Here is a 20,121-nt window from a genome sequence, read left to right as displayed (position 1 = left end):
TTGATAAGGTGATAAATGAACTTCCGTACAGTATTGGCACAAAGGGTCTCAGCGACCAGAAGATAATACAAAGAAATCATGACATGACCCTCGTTGACATCGCAGATAAATTTCTTCGTGGCAAACTTGACATCAACCAACCAATCCGAAAAGGAATTGCGGAATATTTTCAAACGTTTCTGATCACTACCGTAAAGCAGAATATTCTTCATTAGATGTACACGCTTTTCAAACTCCTCATTGTCGATGGTATAGTTGTGGGTCCTCAGGCAATTGAACAGGAATAGCTTGTCGACATAGCCCGAAGAGGCCAGCAAGACATTCTGTACTGGCCGTATTTTCATATATTGTTTTTTATTTGACGATTTCTGTCATATATACAAATACACGCCATTCAGGGTACAGGGTATCAGTTTGATCTCGCGGAAACTAAAGAAATTCTCCTTGATGTCATTCAAAACCTTTTCCAAATATAAAATACAACAATTCGATTTGATATACGGTTGATGTGAAGATTCAATATTTTCATAGCCAACATAATAATATTATTAAATCGGCCATAATCAGCATCAAAGAGGTTTTGGTGATGTCAATTCCAGCAGCGGGAATAATATGGCCTTTTTGAAACGCTCATCCGGATTCCTTTCGATCTATATCCACAGTTAGGCATTCAAATATTGAAATGTAACATTTCATAGTAATCATCGGAAATAATGGCGCGTAAACTTTTGGTCTCAAGCAAGAGTGGTGGTAAGGTATTAAAACTGCCACCGCACTCAGGGTCGGGTTTGAAATCCACATACTAATCTTTGGATTTTGTTTCAAAATCAATTAAATCATTTTCTTTTTAACTTTCCTTGGCCTCCGCAATTATCCTTATCGGCGCCTGGTTTATCTTCGTTTGGTTTCTTTTCATTTTTAAGTCGTTCCTGGGTCTCATCTCCCTCATCACGTATGGCTGCTTGAATTTCCTGCTTTAAATCTTCATTTGTCACAGAGGCAATATCCTCTCCGCCACTCTGCTGGGGCGAGGCATGCTGATTATTCGGCAAACTTAAATTGCTATTAACATGTCTAACCGATGAGGCTATGTTACCAGGTCGGGATAATTGGTATTTGGGATTTTCGCCCTGGACTGATTTTACTCGAGGAGGGTAAATCCCTATCGGATTCTGCACATTTCTAATTTTTCAGTATCATGATCTTTATTCTCATCATATTATCGTCCTTTTGGAGAATGAGTACCATAACTGTTTTAATTTTCATCTCATCATATTCTTTATGCGTCTTTTTCTTTTGACCTTTTGGGGAATGGGTACCATAACATTTTTATATTCTCCGGCAGATTGATCATCATCATCCCCTCACCTTATGGTGTTCGCCTTTTCTGGAAATATAATTGAAGAACAAAAGAAAAGCATACAATTCATAAAGAACGATTTATTTAGCTGAGGTACAGTGGGGCGGATACTTATTGTCATCACTTATACGTCTATATGTTTCAGCTATTAAATATTAAATAAAAACTTTCTTATAAATTAGTTTTTAGTTTGTTTGTTATAGCTCTTCTGGTCGGTTAACCGGAAATAGTTTTGCTTCTTCTTGAAAAAAATTTTGTGTTTAAAAAATTCACGTCTATGGCCCTTTTGGTCCTAGAAAAAAATATAGCTTCCTGTGAAAATTTAAACCACAGAGTGTTCATGAAAATCTAGTTTTTAACACTGCGAGGCCTTGAAAAATATTTTGAAAACTTATTTTTCCCCTTTTTAGAATAAAACAAAATTTGTTTCAATATAATTATCAAATACCTAATTATGTTCCCTCTTCTCTTATATTTCTAGATCTACTCTCTTCACATAAGGAACTCAAATATAATGTGAAATCCGTTGGATATATATTATGTAACAAACGAAACGAACTAAAACAAAATCGTAGCAGTAATCTGCAAAAATATAAGAATTTACTTATAAGTACTACAACAAAAAAGACTATTCTGAAGAACTGAAGAGAGCTTCGAAGAGAAATACTCATTCTCTTTTTCTCTCTCACACACACACGTAAACCAAAGATTTATTTAAGACTTAAGAAGACGGAGTACCGCGCAACAACACCCATCAACATGTCAAAACATTCAGATAATGATCATTTACGTAATGATATCTATGAAAATCTACCCTGTCAGGCTATGTTCAATGAGTCGGTACGTAAGATACAACAGCAAAAATCGGCTCAGGCTGCTGCACATAATCCCAATAACATCAATTTGAATAAGGCATTGTCCCAACAATTGCTGCTGAATAATATCAGTAATCAGGGTTCACATTTGGCCAATGTCAATTTGGCTAATTCCAATTCAAATTCAAATTCGGCGCCCAATAATAAACATCAAAATGCGGTGGCGGCGGGGCGACATGGCATTAGTGTGGGACAAATGCCCAAGGAAATGATCTATGCCACACCTCTGCGTAAATCGGATCGTTATAAAAGTGGTGAACGTAGCCGTTTGGCAGCGGCTGCCGCTTCCGCACGTCCCTTAAATGAAAATGAGCTGACGACGGGAACAACAGCAGCCGATGTAAAGTTAAGCAATATTATGGATTATAAACAATTGAATACGCCAAGGGATAGTAATCGTGTTCAGAATTCCGCAGCAGCTGCGGCGGCTGCAGCAGCTAGTAATCGTAATGGCAATACGGTGGTACCCATTACAGATCTCGACGATGAACCTGATTCGGGTTGTACATCCAGCAATATGTATGCAAATCGTGGAGTACCTTTGAACTGTGGCAATGGTGGCCCCGGAAATTCCACACCCAATCATCAGCTGGAAGACCGCAGAATCTTAAATTTCCTCAAAGATACTACTCAACTGCAAAAGAAAATGGAAATATCCGGCAAAGATTGTCCCAACTCGAGTTTCTCCAATTTGGCCCGTGAAGAACATTTCGCCAATTTGGTACAACAGAATTTCCCCCTCGAGGTGGCACGTAAAAGTTTTGATCCTGAAAATGAAATGGAAGCTGCCTTGGAGGGGGCCACCAATGGTTTGGGCCTTGAAGATACTTCCGATAATTTAGAAGTCTTCATGCAAAAGAAAATCTCACCCGACAAGGAGGTAAATGGTTTTGGCGCCCAACGTGAATACGGTCATCATCATTCGCAGCAGCAGCATCATCATCACCACCACCATCAACATCGTTATGGTTCTAAGGTCTATATAAATCGTGAATGGGTCTTAAAGAAAATAGCCATGTGTTTGGAACAGAGAACGGCTGGGAAGAAAGCCATACCGGGTCTCTTGGGACCCACGGCGGCAAATGGTGGTAAAAATGAAGCAGCCGGTGGATTTATGTCCTCCAGAGCCAAGGCGGCAGCCATATCTGCATCCACCTATAATGGTTGTTTGGTTTTGGGTTCAAATGGTTCGGGGAAAACCAGTATTTGTCAGGCCATAATGAATGGCAATTCCGGCACAAGAGGTCTACTGAATCGCAAGCTATTGGCCTCCTATCTAATTGAGTCACAAAATCCCGAATGCCACAGCCTCTCGTTGTTTATACGGAAAATTGTGCTACAAATCCTAAGTCATTCGTCGTTAATCGCCAAAGATGAAAGCCAGCGTATCATTGATGAAGGTTTCTCTTTTCTGCACGATGAGGTCCAGCAACAGGAATCGAAATTGGATGAGGCCATGAATAACATTTCCTTGGATGAAAATGCCGAAGATATTCTTATAGCCGAACTGAAGAGGGGTGCCAAAGAATGTGATATTGCTGAACTGGAAAATTTCCATGAACGTCGCACCTCCACCTCGAAGAAAGGGGAAAATTTACAATTGATGAGACAAAAATCGGAACCTGTACCACCACAACAAATGTCGGGTGGGGATGATGAGGATCATTTTACGGGAGAAGATAAAAAATGTTATGGTACCCATCCTCCAAAGGGTCAAAAGAAAAAGGCGCATAAAGAATATGATGAGAATAAAGATAATGATACGGAGAAAATGAGAAAACGTGAAGAATCCGATAGGGATTTACCCTCCTCGAGTAAAACCAGTCCGGGACGGAAATCCAAAATACCAGTTAAATTATCCCGACCCGGGAACATAGCCTCACCGGTTAAACATATTAACAGCAGTTTAAGTTTGCCGAATAATCAGAATCAGCATGCCTCGCCCCAGCAGGGTGGCGGAGAGGATATTGCCTCTGTGGTCAATGAAGATTTAAAGCAGGAAATTCAAGCAGCCATACGTGATGAGGGGGAGGACACTCAGGAACAACATAAAGATGAAGAGGAGAAACAAAACAACGAAGATAAACCTGAGGCCGACAAGGATATGATGGAGGAGGAGTTTAAAAATAAAGAAAAAGATCAGCGAAGAGAATCCGCGGAAAATGCGGAAGCTAAGGAGAGTGAAAAAGAAAATGATTTAATTGATTTTGAAACAAAATCCAAGGACTCGCCGAAGGCAGATGAGTATGACGACTCAAAGCCCGACTCAATGGCCGGTGGCTGCTTCAATACCCTACCACCACCCTTGCCTAAGACCAAAAGTTGCCGCACCATTATTGCCGATGGTTATTATGAAATGTTACTTTCCAATCCGGAAATATTTGAATGCTTAACTGTGGATAATATCGAAAAGAATCCCGATGAGTGTTTCAAAAAGGCCATATTGTTTCCGCTGCTGGAATTGACACCACCCAAAACAGCTTTACTGCTGCTAATCGATTCCATTGATGAAAATTACATTAATGAGGGAAATTTGATATCCACCCTGAAGGGAGGACGTGGCGGAGGTACCACCCATAAAAGTCGCAATGTGGCCGAGTTGCTATCGAACCACATTCACCTCTTCCCCAAGTGGCTATTCTTGGTTTGTACGACCAAGAAGCAAACCAAACAAATTACCCGCATGTTTTCGGGTTTCAAGAAAATCACCCTAGATGATCTGCGAAAATCTCATGTGGTCAAAGATGTCCAAGAGTACATTATAAATCGTTTGAATTCCGATTTCAAGGATAGCATTATGTTGACCAAGGAAATTATCGAGTCGCTACATCAACTCTATATCAAATCGAATGGTTGTATTTTATATTTGGAAAAGGTTTTGAATGGCATCAAGGAGAATTTCTTTAGTTTCCGTGAGATCAAACTGATACCCTGTACCCTGAATGGCCTGTATTTGTATATATGCCAGAAATCGTTTAATAAAAAGCAATATATGAAAATACGGCCAGTACTGAATGTCCTGCTGGCCTCTTCGGGCTATGTCGACAAACTGTTCCTGTTCAATTGCCTGAGGACCCACAACTACACCATCGACAATGAGGAGTTTGAAAAGCGTCTGCATCTAATGAAGAATATTCTACTCTACGATAGTGATCAGAAGCGATTGAAAATATTCCACAATTCCTTTTCGGATTGGTTGGTTGATGTCAAGTTTGCCACGAAGAAATTTATCTGCGATGTCAACGAGGGTCATGTCATGATTTCTTTGTATTATCTTCTGGTCGCTGAGACCCTTTGTGCCAATACTGTACGGAAGTTCATTTATCACCTTATCAAATCGGGGGAGTATCTCACCAATCGCAACATAGATTTGGATATGATTTTAATGCTGCTGGAGTCAAGGGTAAATCTGAACGATTGCTTCTACACGAATCATCTGAATTGCTGCTCCATGTGTGAATTGGATTTTAAAAATGATCCCAACTTTTTACCCAAAACCCGCAACATGATTGAGAAATTCCTAAACAACGAATTGTGTGATGAATTTTCACAGCTACTGTGTGATTTCTTTAAACCCAGTCTACCGACAGATGCCAAGATACTCAAGTTGCTGATTGAAACTGGGATCAATAATGCCGATAACCAAACATCTTGCGAATCTTCGCTAATGTCTCCCGAACTTTCCGAAAGATCACAAAATATTGATTTTGAATTGGCGGATTTGCTGATTTCCAGTGAGCGTTCATGTATTATGGAAACCCAAAGGCCCTCTAGTCCTTCGGAAAAAAGTGAACCTCATCATGAGAGTCAGGAGGATAATGCCTCCTCCACACTGCATCAACTATCTGACTCCAATCGCATCGAATTGCACAAGGGCAAGGCTTTAATACACATTCTAGCCAATGATGGTAATCATTTGTTGCTCGAGAGGGCCCTGAATGCCTGTAAGGGACCCATTGATCTCGAAATAGAAGATTATAATGGACAAACTGCTCTGAATATTGCTGCACGAAATGGCCACTTGGATGTTGTCAAATTGTTACTGAATTTCTCCCAACCCTGCAATGATGGTACCGGACGCATGAAACGTGTTGATGTCAATCATGCCGATCGTGATGGTTGGACGCCACTACGTTCAGCCTCCTGGGGTGGTCACACCGAGGTTGTCAAACTACTCATTGCCCATCCGGCATGTAAAATTGACTTAGCCGATAAGGAGGGCCGTACTGCTTTACGTGCAGCTGCTTGGAGTGGCCACGAGGATATACTCAAAATCCTAATTGAACATGGTGCTGATGTAAATTCCGTTGATCGTCAGGGACGCACATCTCTCATTGCGGCCTCGTATATGGGTCACTATGACATTGTTGAAATCCTGCTGGAAAATGGTGCCAATGTTAATCATTTGGATTTAGATGGTCGCAGTGCCCTCTGTGTTGCCGCATTGTGTGGCTCCTCAGGTTATAGCAAAGTTATATCCACACTTCTTGAACATGGTGCCAATACCGATCAACTGGACAATGATGGCATGTCCCCGCTCTTGGTTAGCTCCTTTGAAGGTAATGCCGAAGTGTGTGAACTCCTATTGGAAAATGGTGCTGATCCTGATTTGGCCGACTTTATGGGTCGTACTCCCCTATGGGCTGCCTGTACCGCCGGCCATGCAAATGTTGTAAAACTTCTACTATTCTGGGGTTGTGGCATCGACTGCATGGATTCCGAGGGTAGAACGGTGCTCAGCATAGCTGCTGCTCAGGGAAATATTGAAACAGTACGTCAACTGCTCGACCGTGGCCTCGACGAAACACATCGTGATAATGCCGGCTGGACACCGCTGCACTATGCCGCCTTTGAGGGTTTCCATGAAGTGTGCCTGCAACTACTCGAATCGGGCGCCAAAATTGATGAATGCGATAATGAGGGTAAAACCGCTCTACATTTAGCCGCTCAGGAAGGACGCACCCAGTGTGTACAGGTTCTACTCGAATGCCTGTCGACATTTGTCGACCAGAAGGCACACGATGGCAAGACAGCTTTTCGTTTGGCCTGCATTGAGGGTCATTTGGAAACGGTACAATATTTGCTAAAATATAATTGCGATGTTAATTCGAAAGATGCGGATTCGCGTACGACACTCTACATTCTGGCATTGGAAAATAAATTGGAAATGGTGAAGTATTTATTGGAATTCACCGATGTTGATGTGAACATTTCGGATAGTGAGGGTCGAACGGCTCTACATGTGGCTGCCTGGCAGGGTCATGCGGAAATGGTTAAAATGCTAATCACTTTGGGTAAGTAACAAAGGGGAATAAATTATTCAATTGAAAATTAATTTTTGTATTTAATTTCTATTGCAGGTAATGCTGATGTCAATGCCATGGATTTGGAGGCCCGTACACCCTTACATTCGTGTGCCTGGCAGGGTAATCATGATGTCATGAATATACTATTGTATTTTGGTGCTTTGGCCGATCATGCCTGTAAACAGGGTGCCACGGCGTTGGGTATTTCGGCGCAAGAGGGTCATGAGAAGTGTGTGGTGGCCCTGCTTAAGTATGGTGCTAATCCCTATAAATCCGATCATTGTGGTCGTACACCCATTAAATTGGCCGCCAAATCGAATCGCACAAATATTTTAAAGATTTTCGATAATTATACCAAAAGTGAGTAATTTCTCAAAAATAAATATACAATTTGATATTAATTTGTTGTATTTTTTATCCTCATTTTCTTATAGACGAAGCCAATCAAGCCATGGATGCAGCGGCTAAATTCCATCATGGCAATATCTTACGTTCACCTGATCAACAACCACCCTCAATACCGGCTCATGCCAATTTAGGTGGCATGGGTATTTTGCCCTCGGGCTCGCCCTATCCACCACAACAACATGCCTCAGCTTCGTCGGTTTGTTCGGCCGCCACCACGGCCACGGTGAATAATAATATGGCAGCACCTAGTATCTTAAATGCCTCAAGCTCAACACATAGTTCGAATAATTTCTATCAGAATACAATGCAATCGGATACAAGTAGTTTGCACAAACGTAAAAGTGTTATATCTAGTCAATCAACCGGGAGCAGTAATGATGTAAGTAAAGAATTTTTTTAAAAAATTGCAATTTTTATAAATAATATTTTGTTGTTGTTGTTTTTTCGCAGCAGGCACCTTTAACATTTACCCAACAGTTACAACGACAAACCAAGCTTAGCTCACGCAATAATCCATTTATGCAAAATGCACCAATTGTTAATTCCAAGCACAGCAATTCAGCTTCATCGTCTTCGTTGGGCCACAAGGCTGGCGGCGGAGGAGGTGGCGGTGGTCATCATCGTCATTCTCAAATATTACCCGATCTCAGTGAACATCAAATGGGTAAGTAGAGTTGTGAGCACCCATTTTTTCTAAGCCAATTTGAATTCGAAGGTTGTACAACGAAGTCCAGTTAGCGTGAGGGTATTAAATAATATTATAAAATTCGGATCCCTACCTATAACCGACCAAATTCATCAAAATAAGTTTGACATCAGAGTGACATCGCAAAAAGTTTTCAAAGACAAACTTTAAAAACTCTTGAAGATATAACCGGAAGCGGTTGAGGCAGTACAACAAAGCTACTCAAAATATCAAGAACGCTTCAAGACCTTTGAAGTGATAACCTTCCCCGTAGCCAAGGTGTATAGGAATGACCTCGTATGTTCCTTAATCTGGTATTGTTTTGAATATATGCGATTTCTGTTTTAGGAGCTGCGCCCCATGACCAAGCATTTATAGGTGCTGGTTCATTGATAGTATCGAATCTGGTATCGTAACCCTTTTGGTAAATGAACATCTAACCGATTTAGAGTGGTTCTGACCTGAAAAGTTATGTTCGGCGGGGACTACCATGAGGTGAACATTCAAAATACCTAAAATATCATATTGGAAAATTGGACTAAGACTTTGAACATACCGAAAATGATACGAGCCCTTGGTCCGAAAGCTAAGAAAAATAAATTGTTTACCCATCAACGTCACGGAATGCCAAATAATAGCCCCTTTCAATTCGCCTAAGTATAATTGAATTCTACATAATGAAATCTATATAAAGGACTAAGATCGACCGATATTTATAATTTTTTTGGTAGGAGGATTTAATATCCAATCAGAACTCAAAATATCAAATTAGAGCCAATTCGGGTAAAAAGCGTGTCTGTAATCATTAAATTAATAAACAACAGATAAATCCTAACAGACGTCTCATTTTTGAAGGACCAGTAAAATGTATATCAAATCGGAAGAAACTATATGTGGAAGCTTTATCTGAATCTGAATCAAAACTTAGCACACAACATTCTAGAATGAATTCAGTACGCTATGCCAAATTTCGTGCAAATCGAAAGATATATAGGGGCATTGGGGTACCATTTACATAAAATCGTACCCAAATATATATAGGAGCTATATCTAAATCTGAACCGATTTTTACGAAACTTAACACACATCATTGTAGACCTAATTCAGAATCCTATGCCAAATTTCGTGCAAATCAAAAGATATATAGGGACTTTGGTACACCATTTACATTAAATCTGACGAAAATATATATGGGAGCTATATCTAAATCAGAACCGATTTTCCCGAAACTAAGCACACATAATTCTAGACTTAATTCAGTACGCCATGCCAAATTTCGTGCAAATCAAAAGATATATAGGAGCATTGGGGCACCATTTACATAAAATCGGACGAAAATATATATGGGAGCTCTAACTACATCTGAACCGATTTTCACGAAACTTAACACACATCATTCTAGACTTAATTCAATACGCTATGCCAAATTTCGTGCAAATCAAAAGATATGTAGGGGCATTGGGGCACCATTTACATAAAATCTGACGAAAATATATATGGGAGCTCTATCTAAATCTGAATCGATTTTCCCAATTTCAATAGGGTTCGTCCCTAGGCAAATATATGTGCTGTGCCATTATATGATGATGGATGATACCCCAAAACTTGGGCCGATATTATTATTTTAATGGTAAGATTTTCTATCCAATGAGGGTACCACTCTATGTGGGCTACACCGAAACCTGTGCCAATATTAATAATTTTTATGGGGAGGTTTTCTATCCATTGAGAACCCAAAATACCAAATTACAGTTAATTCGGTTGACAAGAACGTGTCAAAGTCCCAAAATACCGAAATGTGGGAGGTACCGTTCCTTCGGGGTTATACCAAACCGTGTACAGATATTGATAATTTTTTGGTAGGTATATTTGACATCCAAAGAGAGCCCAAAATATGAAATTAGAGACAATTCGGCTGACAAAAAGCTATCCAAAATACCGAATAATAGGGTGCGAAAGTTATGTGGAGAAGACTCCGAAACTTGGGCCGATATTAATATTTTTTATGAGGAGATTTTCTATCCAATGAGAACCCAAAATACCAAATTACATTCATTGATTTGATTGAGTAAAACTTGTCGAAGTATCAAAATACCGAAATTCGGAAACTACGGAGGCTAACCTTAAAAGATGTGCAATTTTGATCATTTTCTATAGGAAGATTTGTTACCCAATGAGAACCCAAAATGCCAAATTGCAAGCAATTCCTGCTTAAAGTACCAAATATTAGGGTTATGCCAAAATAAAACCCAAACATCCTTGGAGTAGTAGCCATATAGATGAAAATTTGCAATGCTATAGCTAACAAATTACGAGCTCTGCCAACATCCGGACAGGCATAACTAAAACGACACCGAATTTTGTTCTGACACTTATGGGGTCTTCAGTGAATATTTCGGGGAGTTTTAAACGGGATGACAAATTTTGTTCTGACACATATAGGGTATCCGGTGAATATTTCGAGGTGTTGTAAACGGAATGATAAAATTAATACATACCCCACCATAGTGAACCTGTTTTTTCCACCTAAAGTCTCAAAAAACTATCCGACTTTTATTTCTAATAAAGTTTTCAAATCGTCTTAGAAAAATTGGCTTATTAAATTTATATTAACATTCATTTCCAAATTATAAAATTATATTAACCTCCTTTTTCCATTCAATTTTCAGCTACCCATATGGCCAGCAATGAGGCTGATCTATATGACATGGAGTGTATGTCACCACTGTACGCTACACCACCACATTCGCCAAGCAGTGAACTTAGTTCACCGGGACAATTGCCTTCTATAAATAATATTGATGATTGTACTGGCGGTGCATCAGCATTAAATGGCGGTTGTGGTAATGGTGGTGGACCCAGTAGTAGCAGTTCCGGTGGTAAATCTGTTTTGCCAGATAATCATTTTGCCCGCGATACGCATATGCGTATTATATTGGGTAATTTGAAAGAGAATCAGGCTAGTTCATCAAGGTAAGTAAAAAATTACAACAAAATGTATTTTATATTTTATTAAATTTATTTTTTTTTCTTTCTTCCATTGCAGCAAAAGTAAACGCAGCGGCATTACAACAAATCCAGCAATGCGTCTCATACGCAGTCGTTTCGATTCGGCAGCCCAACTCATCCGGCGAACAAATAATATATTATCGAGCAATAGCCAAGGATCCTCAAGTATAGGTGTTAAATCGGGTACTTTCCAGTGGCGCAAAGAAAGTCAAATGTAAATTATTAACCAATACAGCAGCAAACAAAAACAAACAAAAACTAAATATTACAATTTATCAAAAATTAACAAATTCTAGCATTCTTTTTTATACATTTGTTAATATTTTTATTATTTTTTTTAAATTTTTATTTCGTTTTTTATTAAGTATTTGATTTTGTGATAGATTAACAAATAAGTTATAGCGATATTAATTTAAAATGTATTTTATATTTTCTAAAACAAAAATAACCGAAAAGAATAACAGTAAAAAGCTACCATCTCTCTCAAACCTTTAAAATAAAAAAATGCATGTAGGCAACAATTTAGACAACTAAAAAAATAAAGACATACATAAATAAAAAAAGTCAGCAACATTTTATGCATAAACAAAAGTGAAGGAAAAATATTAACGACAACACTATAATCAGATATTGTAGTAATGAGAAAAATTAAATTAGTAATGAAACAAACAAACAAAAATATATATCTATATGGACCTTACGTAAAATTAGTAACAGTAACCCTGAACCGAAAAGAAAATAAAAACGAGACACAAACTGAAATATAAAAAAAATAAAAGCAAACCACACATACAGAGGGAGGTCCATAATAAGTAGCAATTTTTGAAGATATTTTAAAAATTGTGTATTTAGTTTGAAAACAATTTAAATTAATTTTGAAATGTTAATACGGCGTAATAAATATGTTCGAAGGCAATTTTTTTAAGAATACAGCTTATATATGACCTCTCACTGTGTATTACACATGCATACAAACGTATAATATATTTACTTATTACTTATATATTTTATATAACTTTGAAATATTAAAGCAATATTTGCCATTACATTATTTTTTTCATATATATTTTTTATTATTATTTAATTTAACATCTTAATTAATATATATAAAATTGTTTAATATAATTTAATAGACATTGTATTATTTATATACTTATAGTTTTAACCATCTCTAAAAAACAAAATATTTATTAAGAACAAATAAAAACAAGAAAGAAATTTATTGAGAACAAAAACAAATAATTGGTCTCTTCTAAAACCTGCGAGAATCTTATTCTTCTATTAAACGAAATTGTTTTCGGGTTTCCCTTTACAAAATTAAAACAATTATACCACTTTTTAAAATGTGGAAACGAATATTAAAAAAATATAATTGCACTTTTCCAGAACCTGAAAATAGAATCTTCTATTAAACGAATTTTTTTCGTGTTTCCCTCTATACCTTTTTAAAAAGTTTCATCACTTTTTGAATACGGAAACAAATATTTAAAATGTAATGAATATGACAAATTTACCTATACACTCCAATTCTTTTGTATGCCCAACGTAATGTAGAAAAAATGTATGTAGGATAATTCAAAATGTAACCATTTTGAATATATAAATAGTCAAAAGGATGTTTTTGAAAATAAAACAAAAAACTCCTTTAAAAAAAAAAGTAACCATTATTGAATACTTTCTCTTTGGATACATAACAAGGATATGCTATTATATATGACAGCATGGGAACCAATTAAAACCAGTAATGACTGGGCAGACTGTATGATACCCTTCACCACTTTGGGTATATTGAACTTATGTCTCCTAACAGAGTCCGCCTTTTCGAAAGAACATTTGCATGAAATTGAACGAGCTTGCATCTATATCTAAATTTGACCCGTTTTTCACGAAACTTAGCAGTTTAGTTAATATGGGACGAAACGAAACTTAGCAGACATTCTAGACTCAATTTAGTACGTTATTCTAAAATTCGCACAAATCGAAAGGTATATAGGGCCTTTGGTGCCCTTTACATAAATTCGGACGAAACTATATATATGGAAGCTATATCTAAATCTGAACCGATTTTCTCGAAACTTAGCACACATCATTCAATGCTCATTTTAGTACGCTGTGCCAACTTTCGTGCAAATCGAAAAATATATACGGACTTCGGTGCACCATTTACATAAAATCGGACGAACATATATATGGCAGCTATATCTAAATCTGAACCGATTTTCTGGAAACTTAGCACACATTATTCTAGACTCAATCCAATACTCTGTTCCAAATTTTGTGCAAATCGAAAGATATATACGGACTTTGGTCCTCCATTTACATAAAATCGGACGATTTTGAACAATTTCAAAAGGGTTCGTCCTTGGCCTAAACAATCGAGCTGTACCAAATTTCATCCAAATGCATAAATCGACTCAGAAAGTGATTCTAGGCATATTATCAAAAGGAACCATGTGTCTATCTCGTTTCCTTTTGCATGTTACAAACATATGCACAACGACTTATACCCTGTACCACAGTGTGATGAAGGGTATAAAAACTCAAAAAGTACTGCAGGTACCAGATAAACAGATTTCTATTAAATTGAGCAGACGTCATTCTAGACCCATTTTGGTACGCTGTGTATAATTGTATTGCTATCGAATAACCCTTGGGGATTTGGTGCACAATTTACCTAACATCGTAACAAAATATATATAGGTGCTATATATAAATCTGAACCGATTTCCATTAAACTTAACAGACGTCATTCTAAACCAATTACGTTACGCTGTGCCAAATTTTGTGTCAATCGGATAAATTTTGGGACTTGGGATTATACCATTTATACTTAATCGGACGAATATATATATATATATAAAACTGAAAAGATGTCATTCTAGGACCATTTTGGTATTCCGTTCAAAATTTCACCGCAATCGGAAAAACTTTGGTTGTTTGGTGTACCATTTACATAAAATCGGATATACGAAGATATTTTACCTTTTTATCTTTAACATTTGGAAAATCTTGTTAAGTGACACAATTGATTGAGTTTTTTTTCTACCAAATTCTAACATATTTTTATCAAAAATTTTCAAATTTCTATGACTTGCAATATCTTTCAAAAACACACGATTTTCTCCGATAGGATGTCATCAATGTCATTTTACTGTGGCACATATAAAAACTACATTATTTCAGCTTACCAATGGTGAAATTTTCATTTAAATTTGTCCATTCGTTGCTGAGATATAGCCAATTCAATTTTAACTTGTAACAAAATATAGCTGCTACACCGTTCTGTTCGCCTATTATCACAAAATTCAAAAAGGGCGATATTTTACATTTTCCCTCCCAAATGGCAAAATTTGCTGATGGCACAGCATTGTTGCCAGATCGCATGTAGTAACTCTTATTATAAACATCGATAACGTTGAAGCATTCTTTAAGGCGTTAGCTTTAAATTTATTCTTTCCTTCTTATATTATTATGACGCCCCAAAATATGCTTTACATTACAGAACTATGTTTGTTGCCTAATCGGGCACATTGTTGTTGTTGTTGCTACAAGCAAAATTCTGCCATTTGGGAAAATGCAAAATATCGCCCTTTTTGAATTTTGTGATGATGGGCGAACAGACCGGTGTAGCAGCTATATTTTTATACAAGGTAAAATTCAATTGGCCATATCTCAGCAACGAATAGAGATATTTACATGAAAATTTCACCATTGTAAAGTTAAAATAATGTAGTTTTTATATGTAATAAAGTGACATAAAGTGACATTTTTGACTGCTTATCAGAGAAAATCGTATGTTTTGCAAAGATATTGTACGTTATCGGAATTTGCAATTTTTTAATAAAAATCTGTTTGAATTTGGTTCGTCAATAGAAAAAATGCATTCAATTGTGCCCAATGCCTGTTAAAGGTATTGAGGGAAAATATCTTCATATATCCAATCTATGTAAATGGTGTACCAAAGTGGCAAAGTTTGTCCGATCGCCACGAGATTTTGCATATCCAACAGAATTAAAAGTAAATGGTGTAACAAAGTCCCAATATATCTTTCGATTTCCACGAAATTTGACATAGCGTTCACATTGTGTCTAGATATATTCAGTTTCCCATATATATTTGGATATAGCTCCATTTATATATATATATATATATATATATATATATCATAGCAACAAAATTGAGTTTTGTTGAAGTCGGCTCAGATTTCCATATATATTTTCGTCTGACATTATACACAGTATTCCGAAAATGATCTAGAATTACGTCTGTTAATTAAGTCCGAAGATAAAAAAGTACAGGTGGCATTTATGATCCGAATTGAATTATATTTGGCACAGATCATGTATTTGGCCCAATGGCGAATCCTAGTGAAATTGGGAAAAATCGATTCAGAATTACATACATCTCCCATATATATTTTCGTCCGATTTAATGTAAAATCTTCACCAAAGCCCCTATATATCTTAGGCCGATTTCCACAAAATTTTGCACATAGCGTACTGAATTAGTATAACATAATGTGTGTCAAGTTTTGTTGAAAATCGCTTGCGATTTGGATATAGCTCCCATATATGTATTTTTGTCAGATTTTAAGTAATAGGTGCACGAAAGACCCAATGTTAGGCTGATTGCCACAAGATTTTGCACGAATTACATAGATTGATTTAAAACGGTAGAGATCACATATTTTAGTTGTTTAGTTTATGTTAATGGTCCTTCAAAAATGAGACGTATGTTAGGATGCATCTGTTTAATACAACATAATAATGTGCCTAATTTGGAAATGTACATATTCATGCTGGCTTTATTATGGGGAGGGACCAGACCGATTAAGTTTGTCTTTTCCCCATTGAAACAGCTCGAAATATTCACGGGAGACCTCATAAAATTTATTAAGACAATTTGGAGTTGAGTTGCCATTACTTTTGTTTATTATTTTTATTTTAACATCTGATAATTGTTTAATATTATTTAGTAGACATTCACCGGAGACCTCATATAAATATATTTATGAGACAATGTGGATTCGATTTCCCATTAAAATGTTTTTCATATATTTTTTAATTATTTAATTTAACATCACAAATATATAGTAATTTTTTAATATAATTTAATAGCCATTGTATTAATTTTATATAGTTTTAATAATCTCTAAAACAAAATATTTATTAAGAAGAACAAAAGAAAAATAAACAAATTTATTAAGAAATAAAAAACAAAAAAAAATATTTAAAAATGAGAATTTAAAATAAATAAAAATTAAAAACCCAAACAATGATGTTATTCATATGAATAAAAAAGACAACAAACAAATTAATTAATATATTGTTTTTAGTTTAACGAAAAAACAAATGTACTGACAAACACTAATTATTAATTAGTTTACACAATGAAATTAATACAACAACAAGAACAAAAAATCTATTTAATTAATACACAAATCCAAAAATGCTGGTGCGCATACAACATAAATACATTAGTAATTAAACAAAAGAAACCCCTTAAATAAATTATTTTCAAACTAAAAAAAAACAACAAACACTCTTTCACTTTCTTTCTCTCTCAATTTTTTTATAAACTGAAAACTGAACATTTTCTTTATTGCTATGATTTTTTTCTTCTCATAACATTTGCAAGCCTTCCAAGAGACAAATTGGTACCACCGTTAAAAAAAAGAATTTTAATCGAAAATACGTACGTACTTGATATTACATGTGATATTCTCTGAAACGTACATACATACCTAAAATACACAAAAATAAATTATATATAAAATTATAATCATTTTAATTAATTGGTCCTAACAACAGTAGATCCATTTGCCTATACAAGGCCAAATAGTCCAATATCTGTCTGAATAGGGCAATCGGGTAAAAGTGAAAAATTATAAATGGTTCCTGTATTTAAATATGTAACAATTCTTGCCAACTTCATCGCAATTTTGAAAAAAATATGGCTCCTGGGCCTCCTGGCAAGTGTTTTTAAAAAGATATGACACTGTGATATTCGGGTTTGGATTGGCGAGGTTGAGAATCACACGCACTGATCCTTCCAGGTTCAGGGTCTTTACTTAGTTAGCTGGCTTGTGACAGAAGATTTGATCTATAAGCGGAGTTTAAAAAAAATTTCCAGGCGCACTGATCTTGCGCCCTGCTTTCCAATTCGAAAGACCATGTGCCAAAATGTTCTCTTCCACTTGATCTTTCCATCTAATTCGTGGTCTTCCTATTCTGCGTTAGCCATCAGTTGGCTCGCTTTTATATACCTTTGCGCTGGGGCATCCTCATCCATACTCACAACATGACCTAGCCAACGTAATCGCTGCAGTTCGATACGTCTGACAATTCCGAATATATGGTACAACACATGGTTAATTCGACTGTGATATTCACCGTCAACACAGATCGGCTCATAAATATTTCGGAGAATTTTTCTCTCAAACACACCAAGATCTGCCTCATCTGCTTGCGCAAGTACCCACGCTTCAGACGCATATAACAGCACGGGTAGTAACAACGTCATATAAAACATAAGCTTTGTGTGGCGGTAGGTGGCTTTGTTTTTGAACTGCTTACTTAGACCATAGTAACATCTGTTGACAAACACTATCCTTCTCCGAATTACAAAACTGAAGTTTAATTTATGGCGGTGCCAAGGTATATAAAATCTTTGACTACCTTGAAGCTGTAGTTATCAAGTTCAACAGTTGGTTCAAGTGATACCATCTGCTTGTTCTTCTCGCCAGACTCCTTCTCAATTTGTTCTAAGGTGGCTGTTACCGCTCGCAATGTTTGACCCATTATGTCGATGTCGTCGGCATAGGCGAGTACCATGTGTTGTTTGGTGTACAGACTGTTATTTCTGTTCACCTTTGCGTCTCGTATGACCTTTTCCAGTAGGATGATAAAAACATCACACGACAAACTGTCACCTTGTCTGAATCCTCCCCTGGTATTACGCGACTCCGATAGGTCCTTTCCGACTTTAACAGCTGATTTTTTATAGGTAGCCTCTATAGTCGCATTAATTTTGCAGGAATTCCTAAAGGAGATATGGCTTTAAACACATTTAAACGGATAGGGCTGTCGAATGCGGCTTTATAAGTCGACGAATAGTTGGAATGTGTCGATATGTTTTTCGTGATACTTTTCCAGGATTTGGCGCGATGTGAAAATCTGGCCAGGTTTGAAGTCGCATTGTTATGGTCCAATATTGACATTGGCCACCGGCTGCACAATTTCCAAAGTCTTATTGATGTTGTCTTCTCACCATTATAAGGTTTTTGAATTCTCTGTACCAAAGTATGCAAGAGCCTTAAGGGCTTAACAAATTAAAAGTATGTACAAAATCATAGGCAGAATACAATTACTTTTTTAATAATTAGAATATTATTTTCATTACACAATATATATTTTTACGAAAAAGGTAAGCTATGTTTAAAAAGTATGATTTCAGTTTCTTTATCAAACTTTTTTCAGTTTGTCTCCAACAATTCTAATTTAAAAAATATTAAGAACTCATAGAGAATACATGATACAAAGTATTTTAATTCCTTTTGACCAATATTACAACAAACTAAGGTATAAAATACTCATACAAAAACAAATAAATAAATAAAAACATCTACAACATTGAATACATACAAAATTATATTTTGCGAAGCACTTTTATATATAACTGATAGATATGATTTTTCTTTGAAAAGAGCATGTCAATGGACTCATTATTAATATCATCAACAAAAAAATAACAAAATAGACTTATTTTATAGAATATTACTTCTTAAAAGCTATACTTTGAAATAAATACAAACAAAAATATATATATTTATGTGGATAACTGGACAGACTCAAAGTTACATTAAAATCCAAAAAAACACAAGAAATACGTAAAGAAATGAATGGAATTTTTCGCCTCATTTCCAATTCCAATTTAAAGTAGATTGAAATTTTCGAAAAAAATATACATATATTTAAAAATATTCAAAGAGTGTAAATTGCAAAAAAAAAAAAAATAAATAAATAAAAACATTGTTAAAAACTATGAAAAAAAATATATATTGAAAAACAAATCTAATTATGTTTACCTGTGAATTAATATAAAAAGAAAAAAAACAAAGACATAAATTACATTTGCTATTATTCGTTGAATAGTAACGTATGTATATTTATTAGCAAGAAGAAGAAAAAAGAAAACATTTAATGATATTCATCATCAAATATATTAACTAATACTAATATAAACGAATGAAATTTACAGGAATTTTTCGATTGTGAATGTGTTGCAAGTGTTTTATTTTTCGGAAAATCTGACATAAAAATATTTGCAATAACAAAAAAAATAAAGAACATTAAATGCTAAAAAAATAAATGAAACCTAAAACACCCACATATATAAATAAATATAAACATTTTCGAGTTTAAATAAACCAAACATTACAAAAAAAATTTTTATATTGCATTGCATTTTTTCTTGATT

General features: G+C 35.7%; 1 protein-coding gene across 1 annotated transcript; it reads left to right on the top strand.

Moving 5' to 3' along the window:
• Positions 1-2,119: 2,119 nt before the first annotated feature.
• Positions 2,120-11,869, top strand: LOC133324836 (uncharacterized). Its single transcript, XM_061533666.1, has 7 exons — positions 2,120-2,633; positions 2,673-7,529; positions 7,596-7,901; positions 7,976-8,328; positions 8,400-8,613; positions 11,304-11,607; positions 11,681-11,869. The coding sequence occupies exons 1-7, from the start codon at positions 2,120-2,122 to the stop codon at positions 11,859-11,861; spliced, it is 6,729 nt and encodes a 2,242-aa protein (XP_061389650.1). The 3' UTR covers positions 11,862-11,869.
• The last annotated feature ends 8,252 nt before the right edge of the window (positions 11,870-20,121 follow it).

The sequence above is a fragment of the Musca vetustissima genome, unplaced genomic scaffold (genome assembly GCF_032173495.1).
Source record: "Musca vetustissima isolate MV318-11 ecotype Yass unplaced genomic scaffold, APGP_CSIRO_Mvet_v1 utg28841, whole genome shotgun sequence".
NCBI lineage: Eukaryota > Metazoa > Arthropoda > Insecta > Diptera > Muscidae > Musca > Musca vetustissima.
Note: the sequence above shows the minus strand (reverse complement) of the source record. Positions and strands in the feature narration are given on the sequence as shown.